This window comes from Ptychodera flava, chromosome 5 (genome assembly GCF_041260155.1).
Source record: "Ptychodera flava strain L36383 chromosome 5, AS_Pfla_20210202, whole genome shotgun sequence".
Classification (NCBI taxonomy): domain Eukaryota; kingdom Metazoa; phylum Hemichordata; class Enteropneusta; family Ptychoderidae; genus Ptychodera; species Ptychodera flava.
In genome coordinates this window covers 43,080,338-43,106,702 of record NC_091932.1, presented here as the reverse complement: position 1 = coordinate 43,106,702, position 26,365 = coordinate 43,080,338, and the positions used below count along the sequence as shown (strand labels likewise).

The following is a 26,365-nucleotide window of genomic DNA, read 5'->3' as shown; positions in this document are numbered from 1 at the left end:
TTTGTCGGGAGCTGCTCTGCAGAAAGAAAGCTCAATCCCGATGAAATACTAACTTGTTTATGTGATATCAATATTTCATAATTTCGATTTATGATTTTAATAATTATGAAAAAGTATCATATTTTAGACTATTGATTTCCAGTTGGCATGTGGTGAGATGTCATATTTACCACCCGCTTGATAAACTGCACATGTGAGTGTCGTCTATCTTTCCTAGCTTAATAGCGCCATATGATATTTTGACAATTCAGTCATACCTGATTTGGGTTATAGACAATATTTTGATCCGCAGCTGTAAGCACGGAAGTCATCGTTATGTTACAGAGTTCCCCCAAAACAGAACTAGATATGAACTGAACATGCTCACGTGTTTCATTACATATTGCAGTTGTGTATAAATTTGAACCTTCGCCATATGTTTTCAACTTCATTGAAAGTGTTATGATCAACATAATGAATAATATTCACCACAGATTGATTCTAAAGCCAAGTGTACCGGTATATCCCAATCAGGAAAGTTCATTAAAATATGCAAATTAGGAATTGACTGAAATGTTCACATTAAAGTGCAAATTAGGAATTGGCTGAAGTAAAAATGTTAAATGACTTTCAATAATCTCGTATCATAATATCTTTAATGTACAAAGCAATTCGTCAACTTTGGTCTAGTCAAGACAGATAAATATCCTTAATTAGGAAAGTTCATAACATTTGCAAATAAGGAACTGGCTAAATTAAAATTCTTAATGACTTTCAATGTTGTATCATAGTATCTTTAATGTACATACCAAGTTTCATCAAATTTGGTCTAGTCAATACAGATAAATATCCCTAATTAGGAAAGTTAATTAAATATGCAAATTAGGAATTGGCTGAAGTAAAAAAGTTTAATGACTTTCAATAATGTTGTTTTATAGTATCTTCAATATATGTAGCAAGATTCATCAACCTCAGTCGAGTCAATTCAGATATATATCCCTAATTAGTGAAGTTCATTAAATATGTAAATAGGGAATTGGCTGAAGTAAAACTGCTTAATGATTTTCAATAATGTTATATCATAGTATCTTCAATGTACATAGCAAGTTTCATCAACTTTGGTCAAGTCAATTCAATTCAGATATATATATCTAATTAGGAAAGTTTATTAAATATGCAAATAAGTATTTGGCTGAAGTAAAAATGCTTAATGACTTTCAAAAATATTAGATCATAGTATCTTTAATGTACATAGCAAGTTTCATCAATTTTGGTCAAGTCAATTCAAATAAATATCCCTAATTTCAAAGTTCATTAAATATGCAAATTAAGAGTTTGATGAAGTAAAATGCGTAATGACTTTCAATAATGTTAAATCATAGTATCTTCAATATACATACCAAGTTTTGTCAATTTTGATCAAGTCAAATCAGATATATCCCTAATGAGGAAAGTTCATTAAATATGCAAATTATCCATTATCTTTTATGTCATCCCTTAATATCTTTCACAGCTGATATATCTTGGTGTGATCAACATTTGTAGCAAATCTCATCAAATTGTGTGCAGTCGTTGTCATATATACCTGTTTTTTTCTAAAATCATTAATTATGCAAATGAGCAAAAAGCAAGCCACACCCACCAAAAACTAATCAGTTCTTGCCATTTGCAAACTGAATCTATGTACCACATTTGATTCTGATCTGATGAGCCGTTTTTGAGATATCGAGCACACAGACAGACAGACAGACGGACAGACACACAGACAGAGACAGACAGACACACAGACAGACAGACATCGCTGCGACATATGCTCACGTGTGTCAACACGTGAGCAAAAAAGGACTGAGTGTAAAGTTGCAAATACTGTGCTTAAATGGATGATAAATAAGGGTTGCGCGTAATGATCGACTGACTCTCTTATTTAATCTAAAATTGGACCAATTATTTATCAACAATAACCTTGAGCACTATACATATGCCAAATCTCATTTCGTATAAGAAATGATGCGATGTCTGAGTGGATCGTCGAGCAATGCTCACTTGTGCGTTGACATAACCAGATATGAACTGTAAATGCTCACGTGTTTCATTATATATTGCAGTTATGTGTAAATTTGAACCTTTGCCACATGTTTGCAATTTCATTGAAATAATATGATCAACATAATAAACAATATTCACCACAGATTAACTCTATAGGTCATTAAGTATTCAAATATGTAATTAGCTGAAATAAAAATAATTGATTTCTTTGACTGCTATCATTGTATCACCACTTTATATAGCAAGTGTAATTAATTGCCTTTGGTCAAGTCCTTCAAAATATATATTCCAAACTTTGAAAGCTCATTAGATATGCAAACTATAAATTAGCTGACATGAAAACTTAAGTGCGAAATGATTCCAATATTGGTATAACCAGGTATAATCATCAATGTACATAGCATGTTATGCCAACTTTGATCAAATAAATCCAAGTATATATCCCTAATTAGGAAAGTTAATTAAATACACACATTAGGAATTGGCTGAAGCAAAAATGCTTAATGCTTTTCAATAATGTTAGCCTACATAATAGTATCTTTAACGTACATAGCAAGTTTCATCAATTTTGGTTATGTAAATTCAAATATATATCCCTAATTTCAAAAATTCATTAAATATGCAAATTAGGAGCTGGATGAAGTAAAAATGCTTAATGACTTTCAATAATGTCGTATCGTAGCATCTTTAATGTACATAGCAAGTTTTGTCAACTTTGGTTTAGTCAATACAGATAAATATCCCTGATTATATAAGTTCATTAAATATGCAAATAAGGAATTGGCTGAAGTTTAAATGCTTAGTGACTTTCAATAATGTTCTATCATAGTATCTTTAATGTGCATAGCCAGTTTCATCAACTTTGGTCTCGTCAAATCAGATAAATACCCCTAATTAGGGAAGTTCACAAAATATGCAAATTAGGAATTGGCTGATATAAAAATGCTGAATTACATTTAATAATATTCTATCATAGCATCTTCAATGCACATAGCAAGTTTCATCAATTTTGGTCATGTAACTTCAAATATATATCCTTAATTTCAAAAATTCATTAAATATGCAAATTGGGATTTGGATGTAGTAAAAATGCTTAATGACTTTCAATAAGGTTAAATCATAGTATCTTCAATATGCATACCAAGTTTCGTCAATTTTGATCGAGTAAATTCAGATATATACTCCTAATTAGAAAATTTCATTAAACATGCAAATTAGTAATTATCTTTCACGTCACCCCTTAATATCTTTCAAAGCTGACATATCTTGGTGTGATCAACATTTGTAGCGAATCTCATCAAATTGTGTGTGGTCGTTGTCAATATATCAGTTTTTTCTAAAATCATTAATTATGCAAATGAGCAAAAAGTAAGCAAGCCACACCCACCAAAAACTAATCAGTTCTTGCCATTTGCAAACTAAATCTATGTACCAGATTTGATTCTGATCTGATGAGCCGTTTTTGAGATATTGAGTACACAGACAGACAGACAGACAGACAGACAGACAGACATCGCTGCGACATATGCCCACGTGTGTCAACACGTGAGCAAAAAATAACAAAAAAGTGTGACAGCTAGCATGCATTGTGCTTTACAGTATGTGTTCCATAATGCCAGTCACAATTCGTTTCGTATGGACGATGAGAACCGCTTTCTGCATTAAATTGATGCAAATTAGAACAAAATCATCGAAATGGTTACATAAAAGATGGAAATAATCCCACATCATCACCAAAACAAAAAGAATTCACTCTTGATTGTACCACAAAAACATTACAATGGTTATACCAGAACTGGCAATGCCACAGTCTGTCAGACTATGCTCTACATCACGCTTCGTTCATTCCCATCAGTAATCGCATATAGGCAGAAGAATTATTCAGTTGTGTGACCCATTGTCCTTGTTTTAAATGCAGAAAAGGTAATTGTAAGAAGACAACCATAATCAATGACAGTCTGAAGTTTTGCCCCCGACAAGAAGTTTCAAAGATTTGAGGCACTTCATTCAAAAATGTTACCATGATGAGTGAGATAATTGATGTACGAGAACTTGTGATCACAATACACAGAACAAGATAACTTAGCGTTGGAAAAGAGGAAACAAAAACTTATGGCGTTAACACAGTTAACGTCGTTTTAAAGCTTTTGCCAGAGTTTATGGTCAGTTTGTTCCAGCAGATGCCCCTACATGTAGCTTTGATGCTATTTACTCATTTAATGTTCTAAACGTCCTGATAAGGGTTCCAATCTTTCTCTATGCTGATATTACATGCAGGGTTCCACTAAAGATAACTTTGTCAATCTAAGTATTATGACGTATTAGTGATGATAATCATTCGATATCCCATCGGGTAGAATTGGACCGCTGAACTTGGAAGTGATGAACCTTTTTGTCAATCCTAAAGAACGATGCACATCTTGGAAGAGCACTTGGATCTGTCATTGTCGTTGTCAAACTGGTAGCTGTAAACCTGTTGCGAAAAAGTAGAACAGAGTACATGTCACATATCTAGAAATGTTGACCCTTTGAGTGCAGTAATTTTTTCCACCAAAATTTTAGCGCAACATTTTATGATTTTTTTCTGTAATTAATTTAACAATTTTGGACTAGATAGACATCATTTTTGATTGGCTACAGTTTTTGATCAAAAGTTTGGGAAAATCAAAAAAGAAAATTGACTGGATTATATTTTATAAAGGTGACAAAAATTGAATTTGGCACTGAGAGGGTAAATTATGAAATTGCTATGAGATTCACTACCACGGAGAGTAAGCACGGGATGGGGATGGGGAAAAGTTGTTCGTTTAAAACGTGTTGGCAAGGCAACACATCTCCAGGCTGAGAGGTTATTCTTATTCCCAAAGTAGAATATGAATTATTAGGATGTTGGGCTGGGAAGTATGATTTGGTTGCCTCCGAAGGTTTACCGATGAGTAGGTTAAAAGCGTGTGGCAAAGAGATGACAGTGATGGGTTCTGTGATGCGGAGAGGGCAGGGCAAGCTTTATGGGAAGACTAGTGAGCGGGAAAATTTTTTTTGAAATGCTCTGGGGGGAGGGTGGGAGTGAACATGTTTCATTGTTCCCTCAACATTTTGCATTCAACGACATCAGAATAATATTATGTTGAAACACCTACAGTCACGATTTACCAAAATCGGCTGGTTGGCTGCCACTAACTACAAGTTCTCGGATAGAATCGCCCGTATCAGTAGGTTTGAATGTACTCATGATATTTGGAGTAGCTATAATGGGACACTGGATATATACCCTTCCATATTAAAAGGGCCCGAATACAAATCTAGTTGGTATGCACTTCAACAGGTAGACTCCGGTGCTGTTATTCTGTGCACACTGCATCAGCTGGACTTAAGGTTTCATTTGTGTGTTTGTTCTGTTCTGCCAAGGTTTTTCTTCCTACGCTTTCTTGAACTTACCTCACTGGACCTTTGCGTCCTGTGGCCAGATGGACCAGGTTCACCATCTATCGAAACATGCTTTGCATCAGGACCATTATACTTTTGTTGTTTCGCTGAAACAGTCTGTTCAACGTCGTCAACACTTTTCGGACTCGATGTCACCTTTGCATCGGGACTTTTAAGCAGTAGTTTTCTTTCAGTGTCCATGCTTCCCTCCGGAGAAAGTCGTCTTCGTCCACCTTTCATGGATATCAAATGGGATGAGGTGTTCGGTGGCTTCTTCTTAATACTCGGGATGTTCATATCATTCCCAGGATTTTCTTGTCTGAAGTCTCTCTGCAGGGTGTATTTCTTCAAATCAGACTGCAGTTCAGACATTGACAAGGAAGTGTCGAGTTCCCGGCTGCTGTCTGACGAGATTCTCCCTGACGGCAAGCTGCCTTGTCTCTTTTCCGACCTTGCCTTCTGTTGGCTTTCAACGCAATCCAACGAAGTAAGTCGGGCTTTGTTTTGCTTGCCCTTCCTCTGATGATTCGCGGGAGATTTAACGAACCGTCTCTGGTGGTGGGATTTTGACTTCTTCTGCGACGGTGGGGTGGGGCGTACTCCTGTTTTGGTGCCTCTCGGATGATCTGTAGCTATGTCCGTTTCTTCATCCCTAGTCACGTGTCCATTATCTTTATAGGGGGATTGCTTAATTATACCAGAGTAGTAAGCCTCTCCTGCCATATGCATCTCTTCTGTGACACTACTATGCTGCATAGCCTGAACAATTATATCACTTTGGACCCCTTCTGTTGTATTCTCCTGCAAGTCTCTCCCCTTTCTTAAGTCTTCATCGTCACCATGGTCTCCATTTTGTGTTAATTTGAGTCCTCCGCATGTTGACTTTTCGAAACTTAGACTATCTTTCCTCCTGCTGAATGCTTCACTAGAACTATCCAAGTCTCCGTTTTCCTCTTTATGTTGTCCTGTAGAACATTTCCGAACTGCACCACCGGAGTCTGAATGGCAACTTCTACGGTCTTCACGTGAGGATTTCTGAGATATTTGGCAGCTTCTAGAATCACCTATCCCTCCAGTCTTACCAGGGTTTTGCCTTTTGCTATCATGTCCATTTGGCTCAGTGAAACTGCTTTCAACGTCAGTGAAGTTGAAGTTTTGTTCGATTTCCAGCAACATATCTTCAATTGAGTCTTCGGGAAGTGTATCCCTAGGATCAGTGCTTGTATCTTCTATATAATCGACAATGTCTGAAGCAGCTTTCTGACCATTATCACCTACTTTCCTGTCAGTGTTTTCATTCTCTGTCTCCCCTGTTCGATATAATCCTATCCTGCCCCTTGCTGACTTAGGTCGCTCTGGTAGTGCATCCCTACACGTCAGCCAGTTTGGCTCACCCACCGAGGGGAAGTGGCTGACAACTTCTGATGCTTGTGCTGTGCTTCGATCCGGGACACAGCTGGCTGACATATCCATGCCATCAACCAGGCTTGGGAACTCCTTTGAAAACAGACTTATATTTTTTATTGTCTGTTCGTTCTTCTTTACCGTGGGGTATCCTTTTCTCAGATCAATACTTTCTTCAACCAGTTTACTTTCAGTTCTCTCGCTTTGATGTCCTCTATGATCTGTATCGGATTTATCATCAGACGTAGTCGACCTCCTTACATCATGATCTGGGTGATGCTTGTTCCAATTTTTTATTTTGTTCGCCGATTGGAAATTTCTGTTTTTGATCACTATTTTGTCGTGTTCAAGCTTATCCCGAGCATTGACTATGATGTCCATTGTATTGGCAGACAGTCTACCGGGTTTTACATATTCGTTACTGTACTGAGCAGAAGGTGAGTAGTTGCCTTCGCTTTGATTTGTACAAGCGCTGGAGGAAAACTTGCTAGTAATAGTTGAACGTTCTCTTTCGTTGATATGTATTTCATTAGTTTTGCTACAGTTCTGCTCATCGTCAGTATCTAAATCAACCAGATCAGAGCAAGGAAGAAAGGTTGAAGCCTTCTCATGTTTCTCAGCGTTTTTGCAGTCCCCCGGGCTGTCTGTTAATGCGAGATTATCTTCTTTACCACCGTTGTCTTTGGGTAAACCTTCAACGAGTTCCTTAGTTGGAATTCTCGTTTCCGCATTCGAGGACTCCTTATTGCCCTCTCCAATATCAAGGTCTGGTTCACATTTATCGATGTTGAATTTCTCGCCAGAATCTTGCTCATCTTGTAGATTTCTTTCCTCCGCACTTCCGACGATTTTCAAATTTGGTGCATCTTTCAACATTTTCTCATTTGTTGTAGCGTTGGGCTCATTTACTACTTCCTTGATTCCATTAAAAGCATCATTTTTTAAGCAAGCTTCCCCTTGGGTGTTTTCGCTGTCTTTTAATTGGATCTCCAGGGATAACATCTTCCTTTGTTCCGTTTTCTGCTCAATTAAATCCGATGCTTGTCTAGATTCAGCTTCGTGATCATAGACCGATGAACTTCTTTCATTTTCGTCATCAGTGCTCGACTTTTTGTTCCCAGCTGATGCTATGTCATCGTTGATTGTGTTGTTTTCGACGCTGAGCTCATCACCTAAGTCCTTGACGGCGTTTTCAGTCTTTGTACAAGCCTTGTTTTCTTCTTGATCTGGGTTGCTCGCTCCGACTGATATACCTATTTTAATAAACAGTGTACTGCAGTGCCTAACCGAGTCTTTTTCAGCAATCGCATCATCGTCTCCGTCATTCCCGTCGCCATCTTCCTCTGATAAATCATCACTTTGTGAACTTTCAGCGTATTTTTTGTGTACTTCACTATGGTCAGGTGTTTTACCTCTCTCCGATGATCTGTTAAAACCGTTGTCCACTGTCGACACGTCCGGCTTGTCCTCACGAGCTGCTGTTCTGGTCGCATTCATCGTAGGGTGATCTTCATTTTCGTGATTAAGAGGCTGTGAAGCCCTCTCATCCGATTCTTCTTCAGACTGGTTGTCTGCGTCACTGCTGTCAAGAATTTCCTGTTTGTTTCCTTGGATATCGATTGAAAGGAGAACGCTTTTGTCGTGAGGCGCTTCTGTCGTAATTTTAGATCGCTCCTGCTTTTGAATTTCACTTTTCAAGACATAGATACTCATATCGCTATCCTTAGACTCAGTACGAGATTCATCGTTTTCATAGTCGTCACGCGCTGATTGGTCTTCACCCTTTGTCAGATTTTCATTTTCCTGTACGGTACAAGCAGACTGCTCGTCGGGCGTTACGCTAGCTGTTTGTCTACTCATACTAGAAGATGACCTTCTTTGCCGTGAATCTGTTGCCACAACACTCCCAATGATATTCTCAACTACACTACCATCATGAGCGCTATTTACATCAATTCCAACATCTGTCATTGTCGGGAAAGGCATGTCCTTCGCCTTGTTTTCTTTGGAATAATTCATATTCTTCAATAAGTGATTTTATGTCATTGGCTGCTGCAGACTCGGATCTTCAAATATCTAAACTTCGTCCAGCTATTAGAAAACAAATATAAATTCACATTCAGAATAATGTAAATGTTGACGAAATTATTCTTTGTTTCCGATTCAAACTAGTCTGTACATGTATTTACTATTTATATAACTGTTTATTTTTAACACAATGCAACTCTGGAATTGACTTCAATGTTCTTTAATTAATATGCAAAGAAACCAAAGATACATATATTTCCGCACTTTTTGATTACCATTTTTGAAATTATGTATGCTAGTATAACGAAAACACTACCGAGTAAGCGACTTCCAGTCTTACAATAAATGCTAAAAGATATGTTTACAGCTCGGAATACAAGCAGCAACAACAGATACGCATGACAAAACTAGTATTTCAAGCAGCAGTGTCCGATGTCGCTCGCGTGTAGCTATATTGAGTAACAGACCTGTGACCGCGAACAGCCCTTTTCAATTTTTAGACGTCGAATACTGAAAAAATCTCTATGTGCCACTTTTCTCAATTATGGTGGTATTTTATTTTGTTAAGTGCAAAGCCATCAAAATTCAAGCACGGAGTATTAAATACATGTTATGTTAATTATTCTGTTCACCCCGATTTCCTGTAAATAGCTTCACTCTCACCATTTGATAACAACAGGTGTGGGCAAAACGTTGGTAGAAAGGTTAAACATTTGAAGCTTCCGACTTAAGTTTGTATGATGTTGTTTTTGTAGCTGTGATTATTGTTGGAGCATATCGCTGACGCCACAATACGGCCAGCAGCTGCATGTTTTGAATTATTTTGTCACTATTTTAATTCTACCAATTGCAAGTTGTTGTTCTTCTCCCAAAAGCACGTTGAAACATCAACTATTTAGCTCGTCAGCGTCTACACTTGTAAAATGCTCTGTTATTGTTTACATTTCAATTCAATTCACATGTCAACAATAGCAAATGCATTCTACACATGTACAGGCTGAGATGATGAGCTTAATACTGTGTATCTCAACATGCTTTGTGGAGTAGAACAAGAAATTGCAATCGACATTAAAAGCAAAAATAGTGAAAAAACTCATTGAAATTTACAGCTATTGACCATTTAACCTTTGATTTGTTAAAGTTTTCATGATAATATCGCTAGCCCTTAACTTCTGATGGATACTCACTTTTGCATATTTTTTGTAGTATCAGTATTGCTGCGCCAATCGGAAAGGTTTTTGGTCGATCAGGCCAAAACACTTCTGCGTTTCCGATAACATACGCCGAAAATTGGTGTGGGTAGTTCAGAGGATTTTTTAAGTTTTCATTTTTCGGCCGAGACTTATAAAATGCGGAAAATTTAGAGAATTTACTCGAAATTTTGCTGAAAATGCGAAGAAAATGTCAAGGGTCGACTGGTTTTTCTGCGTACTAGGTCGGTTCTGGAAACACATTATTTATCCGGCCTAAGTGTATATTCGAGAATGTCATTACAAACTGAGGAAAGCAATTAATAATGCCCTTCGTTTCGCCCATTTTCTAAACCATCGCTGCACCGGAATTGGGATAATTACAAATAACGTCATGTTGTTTACTGAATTACAAGAGAGATATTTTTCTGAATATTATTGTTAGTTTATTTTTAATCATAGAAGTCATACAGACTCTACAACGATAGACAGAGGCGTATAAAACATACTATGTTTGCCAGGAATTCTATCCATAGAAGCCAATTTACGCCAAAAAGTTTGCTATATTTAGTATTAATGAGCTACAACCATGGTGGAAGACTATACGCCCATAAAGTATTTGACTCGTAAGTTTTCAATTACTACAATAGTCACTTCAAACCATACAATTCTAGGACGGCTAAAAGGGGCACATCCACCATTCGACCTCCCGAGGCCCTATAGACTTTGTACAAGTCGGTGATTTAAAAAATATAAACATTTACACCATTTTCTCCTGCGTCTCTTCTATTTCATACAAACCTATTTGAGATTTTGCGGCCCAAGTCAGGCTCCCAGGCGATCGACCACGTTACCTTTGAGTCTGCGCAGTAGTGAGTTAGTTTCTGAAGGATTGACCGGGTGAATCTCCCCTCTATAGCGTTCACCCCACTCACATGTTTTAAATCGCATTCACCCCACTCACACGTTCACAAATCACAGACTTGAACCAAGTCTAGACCTCCCCCTGCCAAAGACCAAAGATTATCGACCACAGTGACCCAAGGTCACTGCAAATCCGATCACCCTGATGAGAATTCTTTTTAATAGCCTGTTAAGAAAAAAAATGAAACCCCTGGTAATGGATGATTTCGACACCCAACCCACTAAATATCCCTTCTTTCCGTTGTATAATAATTCGTTTTAAAACATCTCTCCTATCGATTCTCATCTATTCCTAAATTACTAGATGGACGAATACATACGCTTGAAAACAAGTAAACCAAATAATGCAACAGATTAACAGGTGCCGCCAACTGGTAAATTTCATCATATTTCGCAAAATCATCACATACTTTTTTGAAGGCTGATGTACTGATTTTACTTATTTTTGACCTAGACCTAAAAATTGGAGGGGAAGTAGAGCTGTTCGTAACTACCATTCCACTGGTATTCACGGAAAATGTGCCCTTCCACTGAATTTTAATGTCCACTGCCCTCCAGTATCTATGCTCTGTCCCCTCCTCACTCCCCACAACAATACAACCTCCCCACTGCCCTATCCCCATGCACTACTGAAATTCCCCATTGCCAACTAGATGCTCTCTAGGCAACCCAGATCAACGCAAAACCTTGCGAGCATTATGCAGTATACCTTGGAACATTGCTCCCCTCTAAGTTAGGCTCTTTCAAGTTTTATCAACCACGGCTTCCACTCCCTCTACGTATTTTCCGGTACCCAATGTCAAAAATTTTCTCCCCGCCAACAGAAGAAAAATGAAACTTCTTTCCCGCCCACGGCAAATATCGGGGTTTTTTTCTCCCCGCCAGCTGATTAGTTTTGAAATTTGCCCGTCCGCTGAAAAAACTGCGTACGAACACCTTTTTGCACGAACAGCTTAGTTGGCGGCACCTGGATTAAGTGCTACGTTTCTTCCTCTCGTTCAAAGAGATATTCCGACAACAATTCGATTCTCTCTGTTTTCTGTATTTGAAGTTTTTAGTTCGGCGTAAAGGGCAATTTCTAAATACCTGGTGGTGTGAACAATTCACGTCACTTTTCGTTGACGCTTCATTATTGTTCAGACATTTTACACAGCCAATTTGAAATTACTAATCAGTGCTTCAATTTCGATGTTACAACATCGATTAAAATAGAATGCCCCTCGAGAACACATAATCGCTCCTTAAGGTAGTATGCATCTCGAAAGTGAAAGACTTAAACTTTTGCTCTAACTTTCCTCGAGGAATCTTTCAATCATTCTCTTTCAAAATCAAGAATAAAAATAGGCGGTCACCGTGCAAATTTTGGTACTAGAGAAACAAATTACCCAAGATTTACCGATATTAGAAATTCAAACTGGCCGCCATCCCTGTGTTAACTCTATGGAGAAAAATTAAAATTTTCGAATTTCGAAAAACTAAGCAGATGGAAAGTTTTCTTACACCAAGAGCTTTAAAATGAACCCCAAAATGTGGTATATCAGAAGAGAATTGTAAAAGTTTGAGAGTCCGAATGTCTGTCCCCGAGGTGCGTTCTACCTTAAAAACATTTACAATACATTTTTGTGCTATCACTTGTGAGAGCTCATTTTGAAGCTCATGGTAAATAAAGTTTTCACAGGCTTATATTTGTGAAAATCGAAATTTTCATTTCCCGCCATACAGTTAACACAGCTATGGCGGCCATTTTGAATTTCAAGTGTCGGGAAGTATTGGGTAATTTTTCCCCTAGTGCCAAATTTTGCATGGTCACCCCTGATTTTTATTCTTGATTGCGAGAGAGAATGAATTTAAAGTTTAATCGTGGAAGTTTTGGAAAAAGTTTAAGTATTTTAACTTCGAGGCGCGAACTACCTGGAGTGCTATTGATTGCATTTCTAGAGCAGATCTTATCTTGGCCGAAAGTCTGTGGTCGTGAAAAGGATTTCGTGTGTGGTATGTGCGTTGTAGTCAGGAAGATGGCTAGGAGGTTGTCGAAATCCGACAATTAACTCCAAGGAGTGTTGTGAGCTGATACCCCACACTAACACTTGATAACCTCGCTTCCTTGTCACCAATATAAAACAATGACATTACAGAAGGGAAGTCAAGTATTATGTTTCATGCATCATACTGGGTGTATTATTGTTTACGAATCGTGTTGATATATTAGAGAAAAATGAATAGCATTCTGAAAGTTGGCAGTAATTTCACATTCATACCAAATCTGCCTCCCCAAGGTTCTAGAATTTTCTGATACTGACTTACTTGGTACATGCCTCATTTGCATCAATCTATTGAACGTTCTATCATTAAGTCAGCGACCATACGCATTACTTTGATATGTACATTAATCCAGACATCTAACCACAGTGTGTAGCTCAATAACAAGCAGTGGCTATTAAAAATGTGGGAAATTCTTTATTTACTAAATTTCAACATTTTTCTCACATGTTTGCAGTCATTCATATGCAGTTATTCACGGTCAGTATTAACGTTTACGTCACGACGGGTTATAGATTTGGTATGTGCCTGTATACAAGAATATGTCCAACCAATCAAATCATATACCTACATTCACGTGCCTGTGTAAAGCTATGGGAGAAAGTGCCCTCAGATCCGTGCATTTTTTTAACGTATCACGCCCCGGCCCGGTGCCCAAATATGGGCAATCGCGTGCATTTCTGAACTATCTCGATTCTGGTTACCACGCGCGTTGCTATCCGCAAACGTTCCATTCGTACACAAAGCCAGCGCGAGATTTGGAAAACGTCTGCTCGCTCAGATCGTAGTTGCGCGTGGCGACAGTGGAGCCGCGCCGGTAACATCGGCTTTTATTTTTAAATTCTAGTGAAATCCTGTGTATACTAAGTGCGTGCCTGTTCAGTATAAATTACAAGAAACTGACATCACGCTTTTGTTCTCCTTACACCTCGTTTTCAGCCTTGATCTCTGTTGGTCACGTAATAGTACGCATATTGCTTTACGCGTTCTAGAATTCTGCAGGTAAACAAATGACGTCATTATGTATGTCAATCCGCGACGGGAAGCGGCCATCGTATTTATGAAAAACTGACACAAATGGCGATGAATTTTTGATATTGCACGCATTTTTATCTCCTCAACAATGTTGAATATTATGTAAACTACATATTTATCATTCCATAAGGTATATGATAAAACCTTTACGGCCCTGATACGGCTTTTGCGGCCCTTGGTCGTACGGCGTACGGCCCTCGCACGCTCGGGCCCTTCCGCCGCACGACCTCGGGCTGCAAAAGCCGTATCAGGGCCGTAAAGATTAAACCGTCCGTCAGGTGCCAATACTGTATCTCGAAAGAAATTTATTTACTCTGCACAAGAAGAATGTGCGCTGACATACATATGTGCAGCGCATATTTTGTTTGACAGCAAGATCAAACACTGTCACCCATTATGTCACAATTTTTTTATGTCTGGAGCGACTAACAGGCTAGGTCATTCTATGTAACCGATTTCTTTCGAAGTTTTCAAAAAGATACATTATTATGGCATACGTAAGGATAACGATTAAAATATCCTTATTGGCTAAAGATTTGGTTACAATATTCCATTTCATTCAAACTTGGTATCCGCACATTTCTGCGATGACATACATATGTACATCAAATTGTTTGTACGAGCCAAAATCATAGTATTTTCAAATGTTAGTTGTATTTTTTCTCTTGTTAAGGCATATTTATTGAGATATTCGACAACTCGTTTCGCTCGAATCTTGCACCAATTCAGAGTACAATACGTATACAGACACAATAGATAACAGAATACATGTGTGGGCGTATTTGGAAGTCTTGCCACAGTGACAAGTATGATGTAAAAATGATATTCACTGATGATACAAACAAAATACAGTTTCAAGGTGCAAGACCGAAACCTTGATACATTCACCTGCTCATCAATGTGATTTAAGATAGTGCAATCATGCCTAATTTGCTCATCAGTGTGATTTAAGATAGTGCAATCATGCCTAATTTGATTAGTGTGATTTAAGATAGTGCAATCATGCCCAATTTGCTCATCAGTGTGATTTAAGATAGTGCAATCATGCCCAATTTGCTCATCAGTGTGATTTAAGATAGTGCAATCATGCCCAATTTGCTCATCAGTGTGATTTAAGATAGTGCAATCATGCCCAATTTGCTCATCAGTGTGATTTAAGATAGTGCAATCATGCCCAATTTGCTCATCATGTGATTTAAGATAGTGCAATCATGCCCAATTTGCTCATCAGTGTGATTTAAGATAGTGCAATCATGCCCAATTTGCTCATCAGTGTGATTTAAGATAGTGCAATCATGCCCAATTTGCTCATCAGTGTGATTTAAGATAGTGCAATCATGCCCAATTTGCTCATCAGTGTGATTTAAGATAGTGCAATCATGCCCAATTTGCTCATCAGTGTGATTTAAGATAGTGCAATCATGCCCAATTTGCTCATCAGTGTGATTTAAGATAGTGCAATCATGCCCAATTTGCTCATCAGTGTGATTTAAGATAGTGCAATCATGCCCAATTTGCTCATCAGTGTGATTTAAGATAGTGCAATCATGCCTAATTTGCTCATCAATGTGATTTAAGATAGTGCAATCATGCCCAATTTGCTCATCAGTGTGATTTAAGATAGTGCAATCATGCCCAATTTGCTCATCAGTGTGATTTAAGATAGTGCAATCATGCCCAATTTGCTCATCAGTGTGATTTAAGATAGTGCAATCATGCCCAATTTATCTTCAGATAGCAAGCGCCTCAGGGATGGATATTCAGGCATTCATTTTTTACAATACTCATGCTCTTTCGGTCTACCGCTTGTGGGAGGAGGGAGTTATTTCAAAGCTCGAGGAATAAGGAAAGTTTTTCACCATCTCGTTTTTCGTTTTGTTAGTGTTATTTTTTTATAGGAGATGTATTTTTTCTCTCTATAGACTTAAGTGCGGGAAGGCGGCCATTTTTAATTTCAAATATCGGTAATTTAGGTAATTTGTTTCTCCAGAACCATATTTTGCACTGTGACCCCTAATTTTTATTCTTGATTTCTGGCGGGCACTTTATCAAGTTTCCCTGAGGTAAGATTGAGCAAAAATTTTAGTCTTTCATCTCGAGTCGCATAATAGTTTAATTTTAATGTAAGTTTCCCTGACCAACGGGAGACTGAGTAATCGCGATCGACGATGACTTATTGCACAAATGCATGTGATATGCGTGTCGCTTGGCAGCGACATGTGAACGTGCACAACACAGGGTTAGCCAAGTAGGTAAAATAACCAGTATTATAAAATCCCTGTAAGTGATCCTGCAGAGCGCAGAAACCAAGGCTTTTGTGAAATGAAAAAAATGTAAAATCTACCCCCAGAAAGCTTTGCGTGGTTTATTATGTTAGATATTCACAATTCTTGAAGATTTCGTGTAAAAAACATGAGGAACTACTACTTCCAGACAAAATTGAGACAAAAATACTCAAATATATATTGCCAAACAAATGGACCCTGACCAGTTTTATGGAAAATGTGAAAACTGTATGAGTGCAGGGTTTCAAAGTCGGTCATTTTTTTCGCCGACCTCTGCAGAATTCTGCTGCGAATAAATTTATCAGCCCAGCTCGCTTGCCTAAGATACATCGCTACTCAAAATATGGCCAAGCAGTCATGGCATGGGTAGGCATGGTTTCGCCTCAACGAGATGCAAATTTAATCAACAGGTGTTTTTTGTTTACAAGTTTTTATTTGTCTTTTATACCGTGTCGGACAATAAAAACAATATCAATGACGTTTACAGCCGACCTTAAATGATTTGAATTAGTTTAATCAGAACCGATATTAACATCGTTTTCATCACCTCTACCTGCCATGAGTGAGACCGATTGCTGTATATTCAGGCATGTTAAGTTTTTGTTCAACGAAAAATACGCTTTCTATTCCTCTTCACCAGTTCGTTGTTCAAGTGTAATTTCGACTCTCCCTTGTCGCTAGCATTATTTGTATTTTCTATTAAACGAATTCAAAATAGGATCAGCAATTATGGACTGTGATATACTGTATCATGTAGGTGTTGTTATTCAGGTTGTTCAAATGACGAAAAGTTTTTTGAGTGATACCTTGCGGAGGACTTACCGAATTCAAGACGTGATAATTTCGACTCTTCTTCATCGCTGTCCACCACAAAGATTAACGGTGTCCCTTCTACATCTCAAGCTTGAAGTGAGTGAAGGTCATTATAGGCTGCACAGCGAGGTTTTCCAGCTCAACGTGTCAGAACAATACGGACACTGCCGTTACCATGCCAACAATAGAACCACGTCACGTATCTGCTCAGTGGTTGCCATGACATTTTGACATGTATTCTTGGCTTTTTTTCCTTTGCAAAGCATGACAGGCAATAGGTCGGCCAGACAAGACATACTTACGAGATTAAAAAATAGGAATTGACCGTCATTTTTCATTTGTCAAAACAGTAAACATCGGCAGCGTGACGTGTTATATGATACTTAGATACCGTCACCATGCCAAATAACATTAAGAATGACACAGCGGTTCCGCTCTTCTGGACGCTGTTGTCAAGGGAGTCATGCAACTGCGTGGTCTCTGAAAGGCGAGTAGTCTAATCCTGAATATCTTCAGCCTATTGCCACAATCCTCTTATAATCCATTAGTTAATCACGACATCGGAAATTTGGCGGCTTTACACAAGATAAATGTTCCGTTTTTGCCTCCGCCATCTTTGCGTCCTCAGCTGTTTAGGAAAACTAGGGAACTTGCTCGGATCTATTTTATTTATCGAATTTTTTATATCTGAAGTTTCACTTATATCTCCTGAAAAGATTTCATTGTCATTTCTTTAAAAAAAAATTCGTTTTTATAACAGGTTTAATAGTTCTTCAAACCTTGACCTCGCAAAGAAGAATAGCAAACTTTCTCCGCTGAGATTCACACTTTGTGGAAAACCTCAATTTTTGCCCATAATTGCGTTGTCACGAAGATGATTCGACGATGATGGTGATTTGCGACGATGGTAATGACGAAAATAGTGTTGTTGTTGTTGTTGTTGTTGTTGATACTATTGCTGTCGTTTCCGTTGTTGTCATATTTGTTGTAATGAAATCTACTTTACAACTATTACTCGGAGTCGAGGCCTGAGCACTTCCGCTCCGGTAGCGTGTACCTTTACATCAAGAAATGACTTAATTGCACCACGAACAAAGCAGACACACCATAACAGGCGTTTGGCTTCCTTATTCCCTGCGGCAAATAATCTGGAAAATTCAGGAGACACGATTTCGCCCGGTAAAATTGAATGAGCTATCTTATGGCTTGGGGTGTGTCCCTTTGTACTTTATTACAAAGACATCTTGTGTAGGACCAAATGCTGGTTTTCAAAAGTACAAGGGACAGTGATTTAGAAAACAGTTTTATTGAAAGAGTATTCCCAAAACCTCAGTTGGTGCTGAGGCATGTTACACTATAGACCCTATGTTTAACTAGTGTCTATGGTCAAACAAACCAATTAAAAGTATCTATTAACTTTTTACAGAAAAGAGGAAGACTAAAACAAGGAAAAATACGGTTCCGTTTCCATTCCAGCTATTTAAAATTATGTCTCCGAGCGTTCGATTCGTTTAAAAAGATTACGTCATACAATTCTTACAAGCTGAGTCCACAAGTGGTGATGACCATAACGCCAAGCCATCGCGCGTTAGTGCATCAATCATCTAATTGTCTCTTACCAAAGTGCTAATTTTAGCATTGATAGTGCAACTTTCCCTGATATTTTTGTACAAGATGTGCAAGAGTTGTTCCGATTTATGAGGGATCTGGTAATGTTAATGAAATGTCCAACTGCAGACCAATTTCAATCTTACCAGCTATTTCAAAAGTTCTGAAAAATCATGTTCATTTTGATTTTCATAAGTTTTTGACTGATGGAAGTTTGTATGAGAAGCAGTCAGGTTTCAGAAAACACCACCCGTGTCAAACAACTCTACTGCGTATGCGTGACGATTTATTACGAAATATAATTATCGTGTCTCTGCAGTCCCTTTCTAAAGCGTTCGATCTTGTTGATCACGGCATTCTTCTTAAAAAATTGTCCCTATTTTGGCTGCAAGGTAAAAAATTTAAACTGCTTCAAATCTGACTTATCTGGTCGTTCACAGATTGTCTGCCACAGGGGTAAGATCTTAGAAAGCCAAAGCGTTATGGTTGTTGTGCCACTAGGCTTAATACTTGGTCCTTTGCTCCATACAATTTTCATTGTCCCTAACTTGTATATACTTACTTGGACATGTACGCCGAAGACCAGTTAAGTACCTAGGATCTTCAAAGTAATGATTACACGATACATTTCAGAATTCGTTGGTACAACATAGACTTTATTTTTCGATAGACAAGCTTGACAGGTGCCATCGCGCAAGATACGCTGCTCCCATGGTCTTAATGTCTTGGTCCCTTGTTGATCGTTCTGTCCTGTTTGTTGTATCTTCTGCACTTTGTTTGCTATCATCCTCTCTCGTATTGCCTTTCCTCTAGGCACACACAAATAGGGAGACTGTCTATCTATTTGTCTGTGCTCTAGGTCTGCTGTATTCCTCCCCCATATTTTTTTAGAATGAGATTTTAAACGTTATCTTTAAGATGTGAGTTGATCATACGATAGACACGAATGAAAGATTTAATAATACATCTAAACATAAACATTAATGAAGGTCTTGATCTAAATAAATTTACACGTCACAATTAATATTCAAACGTCACTGTGACACGGTCAAACCCATCAAGTGAAATTCTCATGTTCCTTCATTAAATGCTGACTGCTTTAATCATTCTTAGTATAATTCAAATGTATTTTATTTTCGGCTGGGCTTCATAAACATCCTTTGTCAAGCGTAATTAGTGTTATTGTGTATTTGTCGCAAATATGGTTTGTATTCATATGGACTTATAGAACTGAGATCTTGTTGTTTTAATTAATAATTTTCCTAGTGTCTATGACGGCAGTTTCATTAATATAACCTTTATTTGAGATAAGCTATCTCAGTCACATAATGCAGACTAGACTCGAATGGTGAAAAAAATTAACGTTGTTATAAATGATACAAGTATTGCTAATGTTAACTTTGAGAAGCTAGTGTAACTCTTGATAAAGGGCCGTCGATAATAAAAGCTCAAGCACGGCAGACGTAATTCTTTCGTTTAGGGGGAGGGGGGGGGGTAAAAGCTCATTTCGTTTTGTGTGCGTCAAAATCGCATAAGGATTTTCGTCTATTGTTTTTGAAGTGCGATTTTATAGAGAGAACGCAATGCTACCTTCACGTTCATCGAGAACAGAATGACTACAAAATGTGGACACAAAAAGACATCGAAAAAACATAAATGTGAAATAAAAACTTGTGTGCTTTTTCAACGTGAAACATGTACTTGAAACATTTTCCTACGTGTGATATACATTAAAATGTTCTGTGTTTTAAACAGTGAAACTCGTATAGTGGAGGTTTATTACTTAATGTGCACTTCCGGTATTTTTTCATGGGCGTGCGCATTGGAGAGGTGCGTGTGGGTTTGTCAGAAACGGCATCATAATACGAAATTGATTTCGCATAAGAACTTTCGTTTTGAGGGGGAGGGAGGCGGTTTCAAGTAAAACGAAGGAATTGCGTTTCTTGTGCGTCAGCTTTAATTATCGACGGCCCCTTTAAAAGTTGGTTTCCTTGGGTAAGCACGTTGACAACTTATGTGCAACGTCGAATCAAAGAAGGTTTACGCAGACGTCTACAAAAATTTATTCCCTCCCATCTTCAAATGATCTTGTACTATGGTTAAATCCAATCTGCAATCGACTTCTGTTGCGTTGTTTGAGGAAACGCAACCATCAAAAATATTTTATAAAATGCAGAAAAGGGCACTAAGAGTCCTTCCTAATGCCGACCTTGACATTTCGAGTAATTACATTTTTAAAACCGCCGATATTTTCACTGTAAAACAACTTGCAACGCATTTTGTTTTTTACTTATAATTTAGCCTTTGAATATTTCGAGAATTCTATTCCAACGTATATTGCTAGCATGTTTGTGAATGTCCGTACAGTGTCCTACACGTGCTTCTGTCACGAGTAAACTGAGTCTGGTCAGAGACCACGATTTTCAATTCACTGCCAGAGAATCTTCGATGTGGCCCAAGTCTTGCGAATTTTGAAACCCAACTTAAGCATATTTTAAAAACAATATTGACAAATAGCTGTTTTTTGTTATGATTTTTATTTTATTGCTGCTCATTATTTTATGACATGATTTTTTCCATACTTTGTAGTGTTTTTATTAGTTTTTCCGATTGGTACAGCTTTGTAAGAACTTTCATAGAACCTAATGGAAGGTTACGGCCAAATCGGGAAACTCACTCAATTTGTGTCAGTAAATGGGCCATCCTTTAATGTGAATAAATGAATGAATGTATGTATAAATGTATGAATGAATGAATGTATGAATGAATGAATGAATGTATGAATGAATGAATGAATGAATGAATGAATGAATGAATGAATGAATGAATAAATAAATAAATAAATAAATAAATAAATAAATAAATAAATAAATAAATAAAGTCCATCTTCATTTTTGCTCGATTGGAACTAGTGTAACTTTTTATTAATTACCATCTTCAGCGACCAAATGAACCAGCACACGAGACAATGTGATGTGACGAGCGATCTGTAACATAACGAATGAAGCTGTTAGCAATACTCAGTGGCTTTAATCTCCAAACGGATGCAGAACGGATCTTCTGAACACCCGGATATCTATCGCAGTCATAAGAAATCATCGATTGCAAATTAAGGTAGGATATACAAGTTTAGATGGTAGACTTCTAATATTTGTTAAAGAAGACAAGCCACAAACCCATGAGACACTCTGCAACTAGTCTAGACTATTTCTATCGTCAATTTCTACGGTTTCTACAGTAGAACAAATATTGTCCGTCAACATGCCCCATCGTCGTAAACCTTAGGCGTCTTTACGGCAACAGCTTGGCGCTACTCCTAAAGAGGCCGAGGTCCGCAGAGTGAAAATCATGCTCTGGCTCGCGAGAATGGCATGCCCTAAAGAAATGGGATTAGTCGGTCAGGAGCTTTCAAACAAATCCAGCAAACTTTAGTAAAATCATGTTTAGGGTCTTCTCTGGGCTGCGCAATTGCGCAAATTGCGCATTCGAGCCATTTTCTGCCCTTTAAAAGTTACTGACAGCGCGAAAATCGCGCACAAAACACAGCAAGCAAATAGGCCCATATGATGGCAACCCAAGCGCATAGTGTAGTGACCTGTGAATTTGCTGTTGTTTCTGCCCCTAAAATGTCAATTCTGGCCCCTGATTTTGATGAATGGGGCAGAAATTGTCCCTTTTAGTGAACAAGCAGAGAAAACATAGGACTGTAAATTTTGAAAATGCGGAAAATTTTAGGTCGAAGGGATAAGTTTTAGGTTCAAAATGGGTTTACTGAAAAACATATTGGCCACAACAACATTGCTATGTTGACGCATCATCTCATGTTATTTTCTTTCCCTTGTAACTGCTTTGGTAATGGCTATAGAACAATATTTAATCTTTTCTTTCACTTACTACAAACTATTTTCTTTTTCCCTTCGGCATTTTATGGTTATGAAGGGAAGATACCTATACATTAATTGTACATTAAATCTTCTTGAACCTAATTGTTTTCTGTTTCGATCGTGTCGTTGCATTTACTTTATAAATCTATAACTCTGAATACTATAGCTATCCGTCGCTAGCGCGGTGAAAGCTATGTCTGCCGATGGCCGACTTTCCTTGGCATCGGTCCAGCGCGAGATTGGTGGAGATACCATTCGATGTATCTAAATTTCAACTTGATCGGATTTATGAATGAAAGTATACCTCTAAACATTTGCACATCTCCTGGGTGACGGGCCGCTTTACTCATTAAATGAAAGTAATCCGTGTAAATAAAACACAAATCGCGATAAAAATCATGCGATTTGTCACAATGATTTTGATCCATCCACATCAAAAGAAAGATAAAGAAGACTGTTCATGTAATAAATTTCGGCTCGAAGTTGTACGGCTCCGCGAAAAACACTCTTATACGATGACGTCAAAAAGAGAAAAATACCATATAGGACTATATATATTTATTCACGAGCTCTAAAAACCGCAATTATCACGTTTTGGATATGCTATTTTGATTACTGTTTCCGTACGATGTGTTGCAGCAGCGCCCTCATTTTTCACGTCAGTGACATTCTCGGTACCACTAACAGTGTTATCACGATTTTCTTCTGTCGTTAAAGATTTCCCGTAAATCTCCGAATCTACAGTTAGTTTTTTATTTCCTTCTTCGACCTATGTGTTTACTCTTGCAATCAAGATTATTATTATTATCACACCTAAAACAAGTCCACCAAGGAGTGATCCTGTTACTATGCCAACACGACTTCTGTGCTCTCAAATTGATTTTGAGTTGAAATCGGTATTATCGAGTTGGTATCAACAGTTAAAATATTGTTTAGCTTCGATAATCTTTCATATACTCCATCTTGCAATACAACAATACAGTTATAATTGAGGCCTAAGACAAAAAGATCTAGGAAATGGAAATATATTTCAACGGCTTATTTTGTAGCCAGACGTGATTCACTGATTTGAGCAATATACGCTATATTTCTTATTTCCAATTAGCTGTCCTTGCAGTTATGATAAGAATGTGAATGAATAAATGAATGAATTATTTACTTATTTTATTATTTGTTTGTTTCTTTTGTTTTATTGTCGTAGGTTTTGACTGGCCCGATACATATATTTTTGAAGTAAAAGATTAATTAGCATGCCAGTATGCAGCCCCACTAACATATTGATTGGGTCTTTTCAGACTAGCTATCTTTTCTGTTGAGATAATCCCCACACGACAAATGCATAGTATTATGTACATATCATAGTTACATTATGTACATATCATAGTTACATTATGTACATACCATAGTTACATTATGTACATATCATAGTTACATTATGTACATATCATAGTTACATTTCTTGGCAATTGCATTAAAGCGACGTGACAGGAACAAGCGAAATAATTCAAAGAGATTTCGTATATAAATTGGACAAGGTCATGGAAGAAGTGTATATTCAATTCTCATACTAACCCAATTATTTTCACAGCATATGTAACATTGCAATGAGACAATGTATTAAGAAGAGGATAAGTTTGGCAATCGTTTCATACATGGAGATTAAAACATTAACTAGCCTGTCAGTTATATAGTTGATGGACATATCAGCCCAGTCGACTTTTATGAGTACAGCAAAGGAAAGGAAAAACAATTCAGATTTTTATTGTTCCAAAAACGGGATTGGTGTCTATGTCGCTTACACTTAATCATAAGTGAACACGGTTTGCTTATAGATGTAACTCGCTGTGTGTCCGTCATTAAGCTAAGTTAGCGGCTAACAGGAGATCTCCTTGTTTAAACTATACTGGTTATTTGATATCACTATTCTTTAAAAATGATAACTGTTATGTGTTCTAAAAATTAGGCTACAGGTTTACTTTCTGGGAGAAATGACCGATCGATCGGACCGATCGTCGGTGATGTAAATGGGTATATTTACAAATCGATACATGCTACAACTCCATTTTTAGCCTTAGATTTGTTCTTCGATTAGTTTCTTTTCATTATCTTTACAGCATTACTGAGTAGTCTGATTGCGTGTAATCTCATCTGCTTTTCTTTTTAAATTACACACTTGTTTTTATGAGTAATTTGTAATATCGCAACATGCAGCTATAGGGCACCTAACCCTTTTGAGAATTTTGAAAAATATAAAGATCAAATTATCCCAAATTAGTTCCAATCGTGTTCATGTTACTGACTTTCAAACAGCTTAACTCTAAAAGGGAAATAGACGTCTGAAAATTCGTCAATGATTATCGTCGGCCAAGTTGATACCCTTATGCCGGGTATACGTACAAAGTGACTGCATGAAATGGTTTCGATGCTGTCGAAAAATTATTTTAGAGTTAATATCTATAACTCTCCCACGAAACGAAACGAAACACTCCTAACCAAGTTGCTGACTAGTTCAACTTAAGCGTAATATATAAGAGCAAATGACGGCATATTGTACATATATCTCGTTAATGTTCCGAAAGCAATCTGAGGGTACAAATCAGAAATGAAACACAAAGTTTACAGTAAGTCGCATAATCGGCTCATATCGGCTTTGATATCACTATTCTTTAAAAATGCCTTTTGTCTTTTAATAAAAAAAATTGAAATTTCAACTTTATATCGAGATAGTATCTGTTTCTAGATTTACTGATCATATGCTCGTCTGTTCATTGATGTTCTGTGTACTTGTGAGCCCAGGATCCTTCTATTCGGAAATGACAACAAGAACAGGTACTCTGAATTTTGATCATTATGTGGACGAGATGAGAATATGACGTCATTCTAGGATAGGCTCTCTTCAGCCCTAAAGTACATCAACTGGTACATGCTGCTAAAAATATTCCACTATTTCTTATTGTAAAAACACTCGTTGGCGTTCGACTATGATTGCTGATGTTGTATTTTCCAAACGAATACAAGTCAACAACTAGACTTACTTCTTTCCATTTCCCTTTCTTTTCTGTAAGCTTAAGAATCTCATAATATCCGACGTTTGACCAAACTACTTCCAATGTTATTAGTGAAAACGTTTAATACCAAAGCAGCTTGACATCTTTCATGACAAACCAACCACATGAGTTAATACGTTCACTTTATGAAAGGAGTGGTTCGATGGGTTTGTGAGGTGTTTTTTCATTGACAAATCATTGTTTTCTTTAAAATAATTATACTTGCTACTTCATCAAGTCATAGCATTGTGTCTGGCTTTAGACTCACGTCTTCAACAATTGAATGATCTAGCCAGTTAAACTGTTCTACTTGATATGCTTGTTTACGATCTATGTGTTTGAAATTTGCAATATGAGTCAAAATTGTCGATTTTTTCGTAAAATACAGGAAACACAGTGGACCAAACTGAAGTACTCTTCCTATATGGATAAGCCTCTCACGACTCCTGTTACTCAAACACATTCAGTTTCTTGCATTTTGGCAGCCTAGAAAAGCTGCTTTGTAAACAAGCTTTCAAATAAAAAAAATGGCGCTTTCTGCTGTGCATGTGACGAGCGCCACCAAGATAGATAACGTCTCCGTAGAGTGCAAGTTGTGGTATAGAGAAACATCTATTAGATAGAGTGGCAACGGGTATTGTTTAAGGCGTGAAGCG

At 37.5% G+C, this 26,365-nt stretch overlaps 1 protein-coding gene across 1 annotated transcript; it reads right to left on the bottom strand.

The window, feature by feature from the left end:
- Positions 1-4,426: 4,426 nt before the first annotated feature.
- On the bottom strand, positions 4,427-8,874 carry LOC139133756 (uro-adherence factor A-like). The gene is made up of 2 exons (XM_070700523.1): positions 5,464-8,874; positions 4,427-4,498 (listed from the first exon to the last, which is right to left on the bottom strand). The coding sequence occupies exons 1-2, from the start codon at positions 8,872-8,874 to the stop codon at positions 4,427-4,429; spliced, it is 3,483 nt and encodes a 1,160-aa protein (XP_070556624.1).
- Between the last annotated feature and the right edge of the window lie 17,491 nt (positions 8,875-26,365).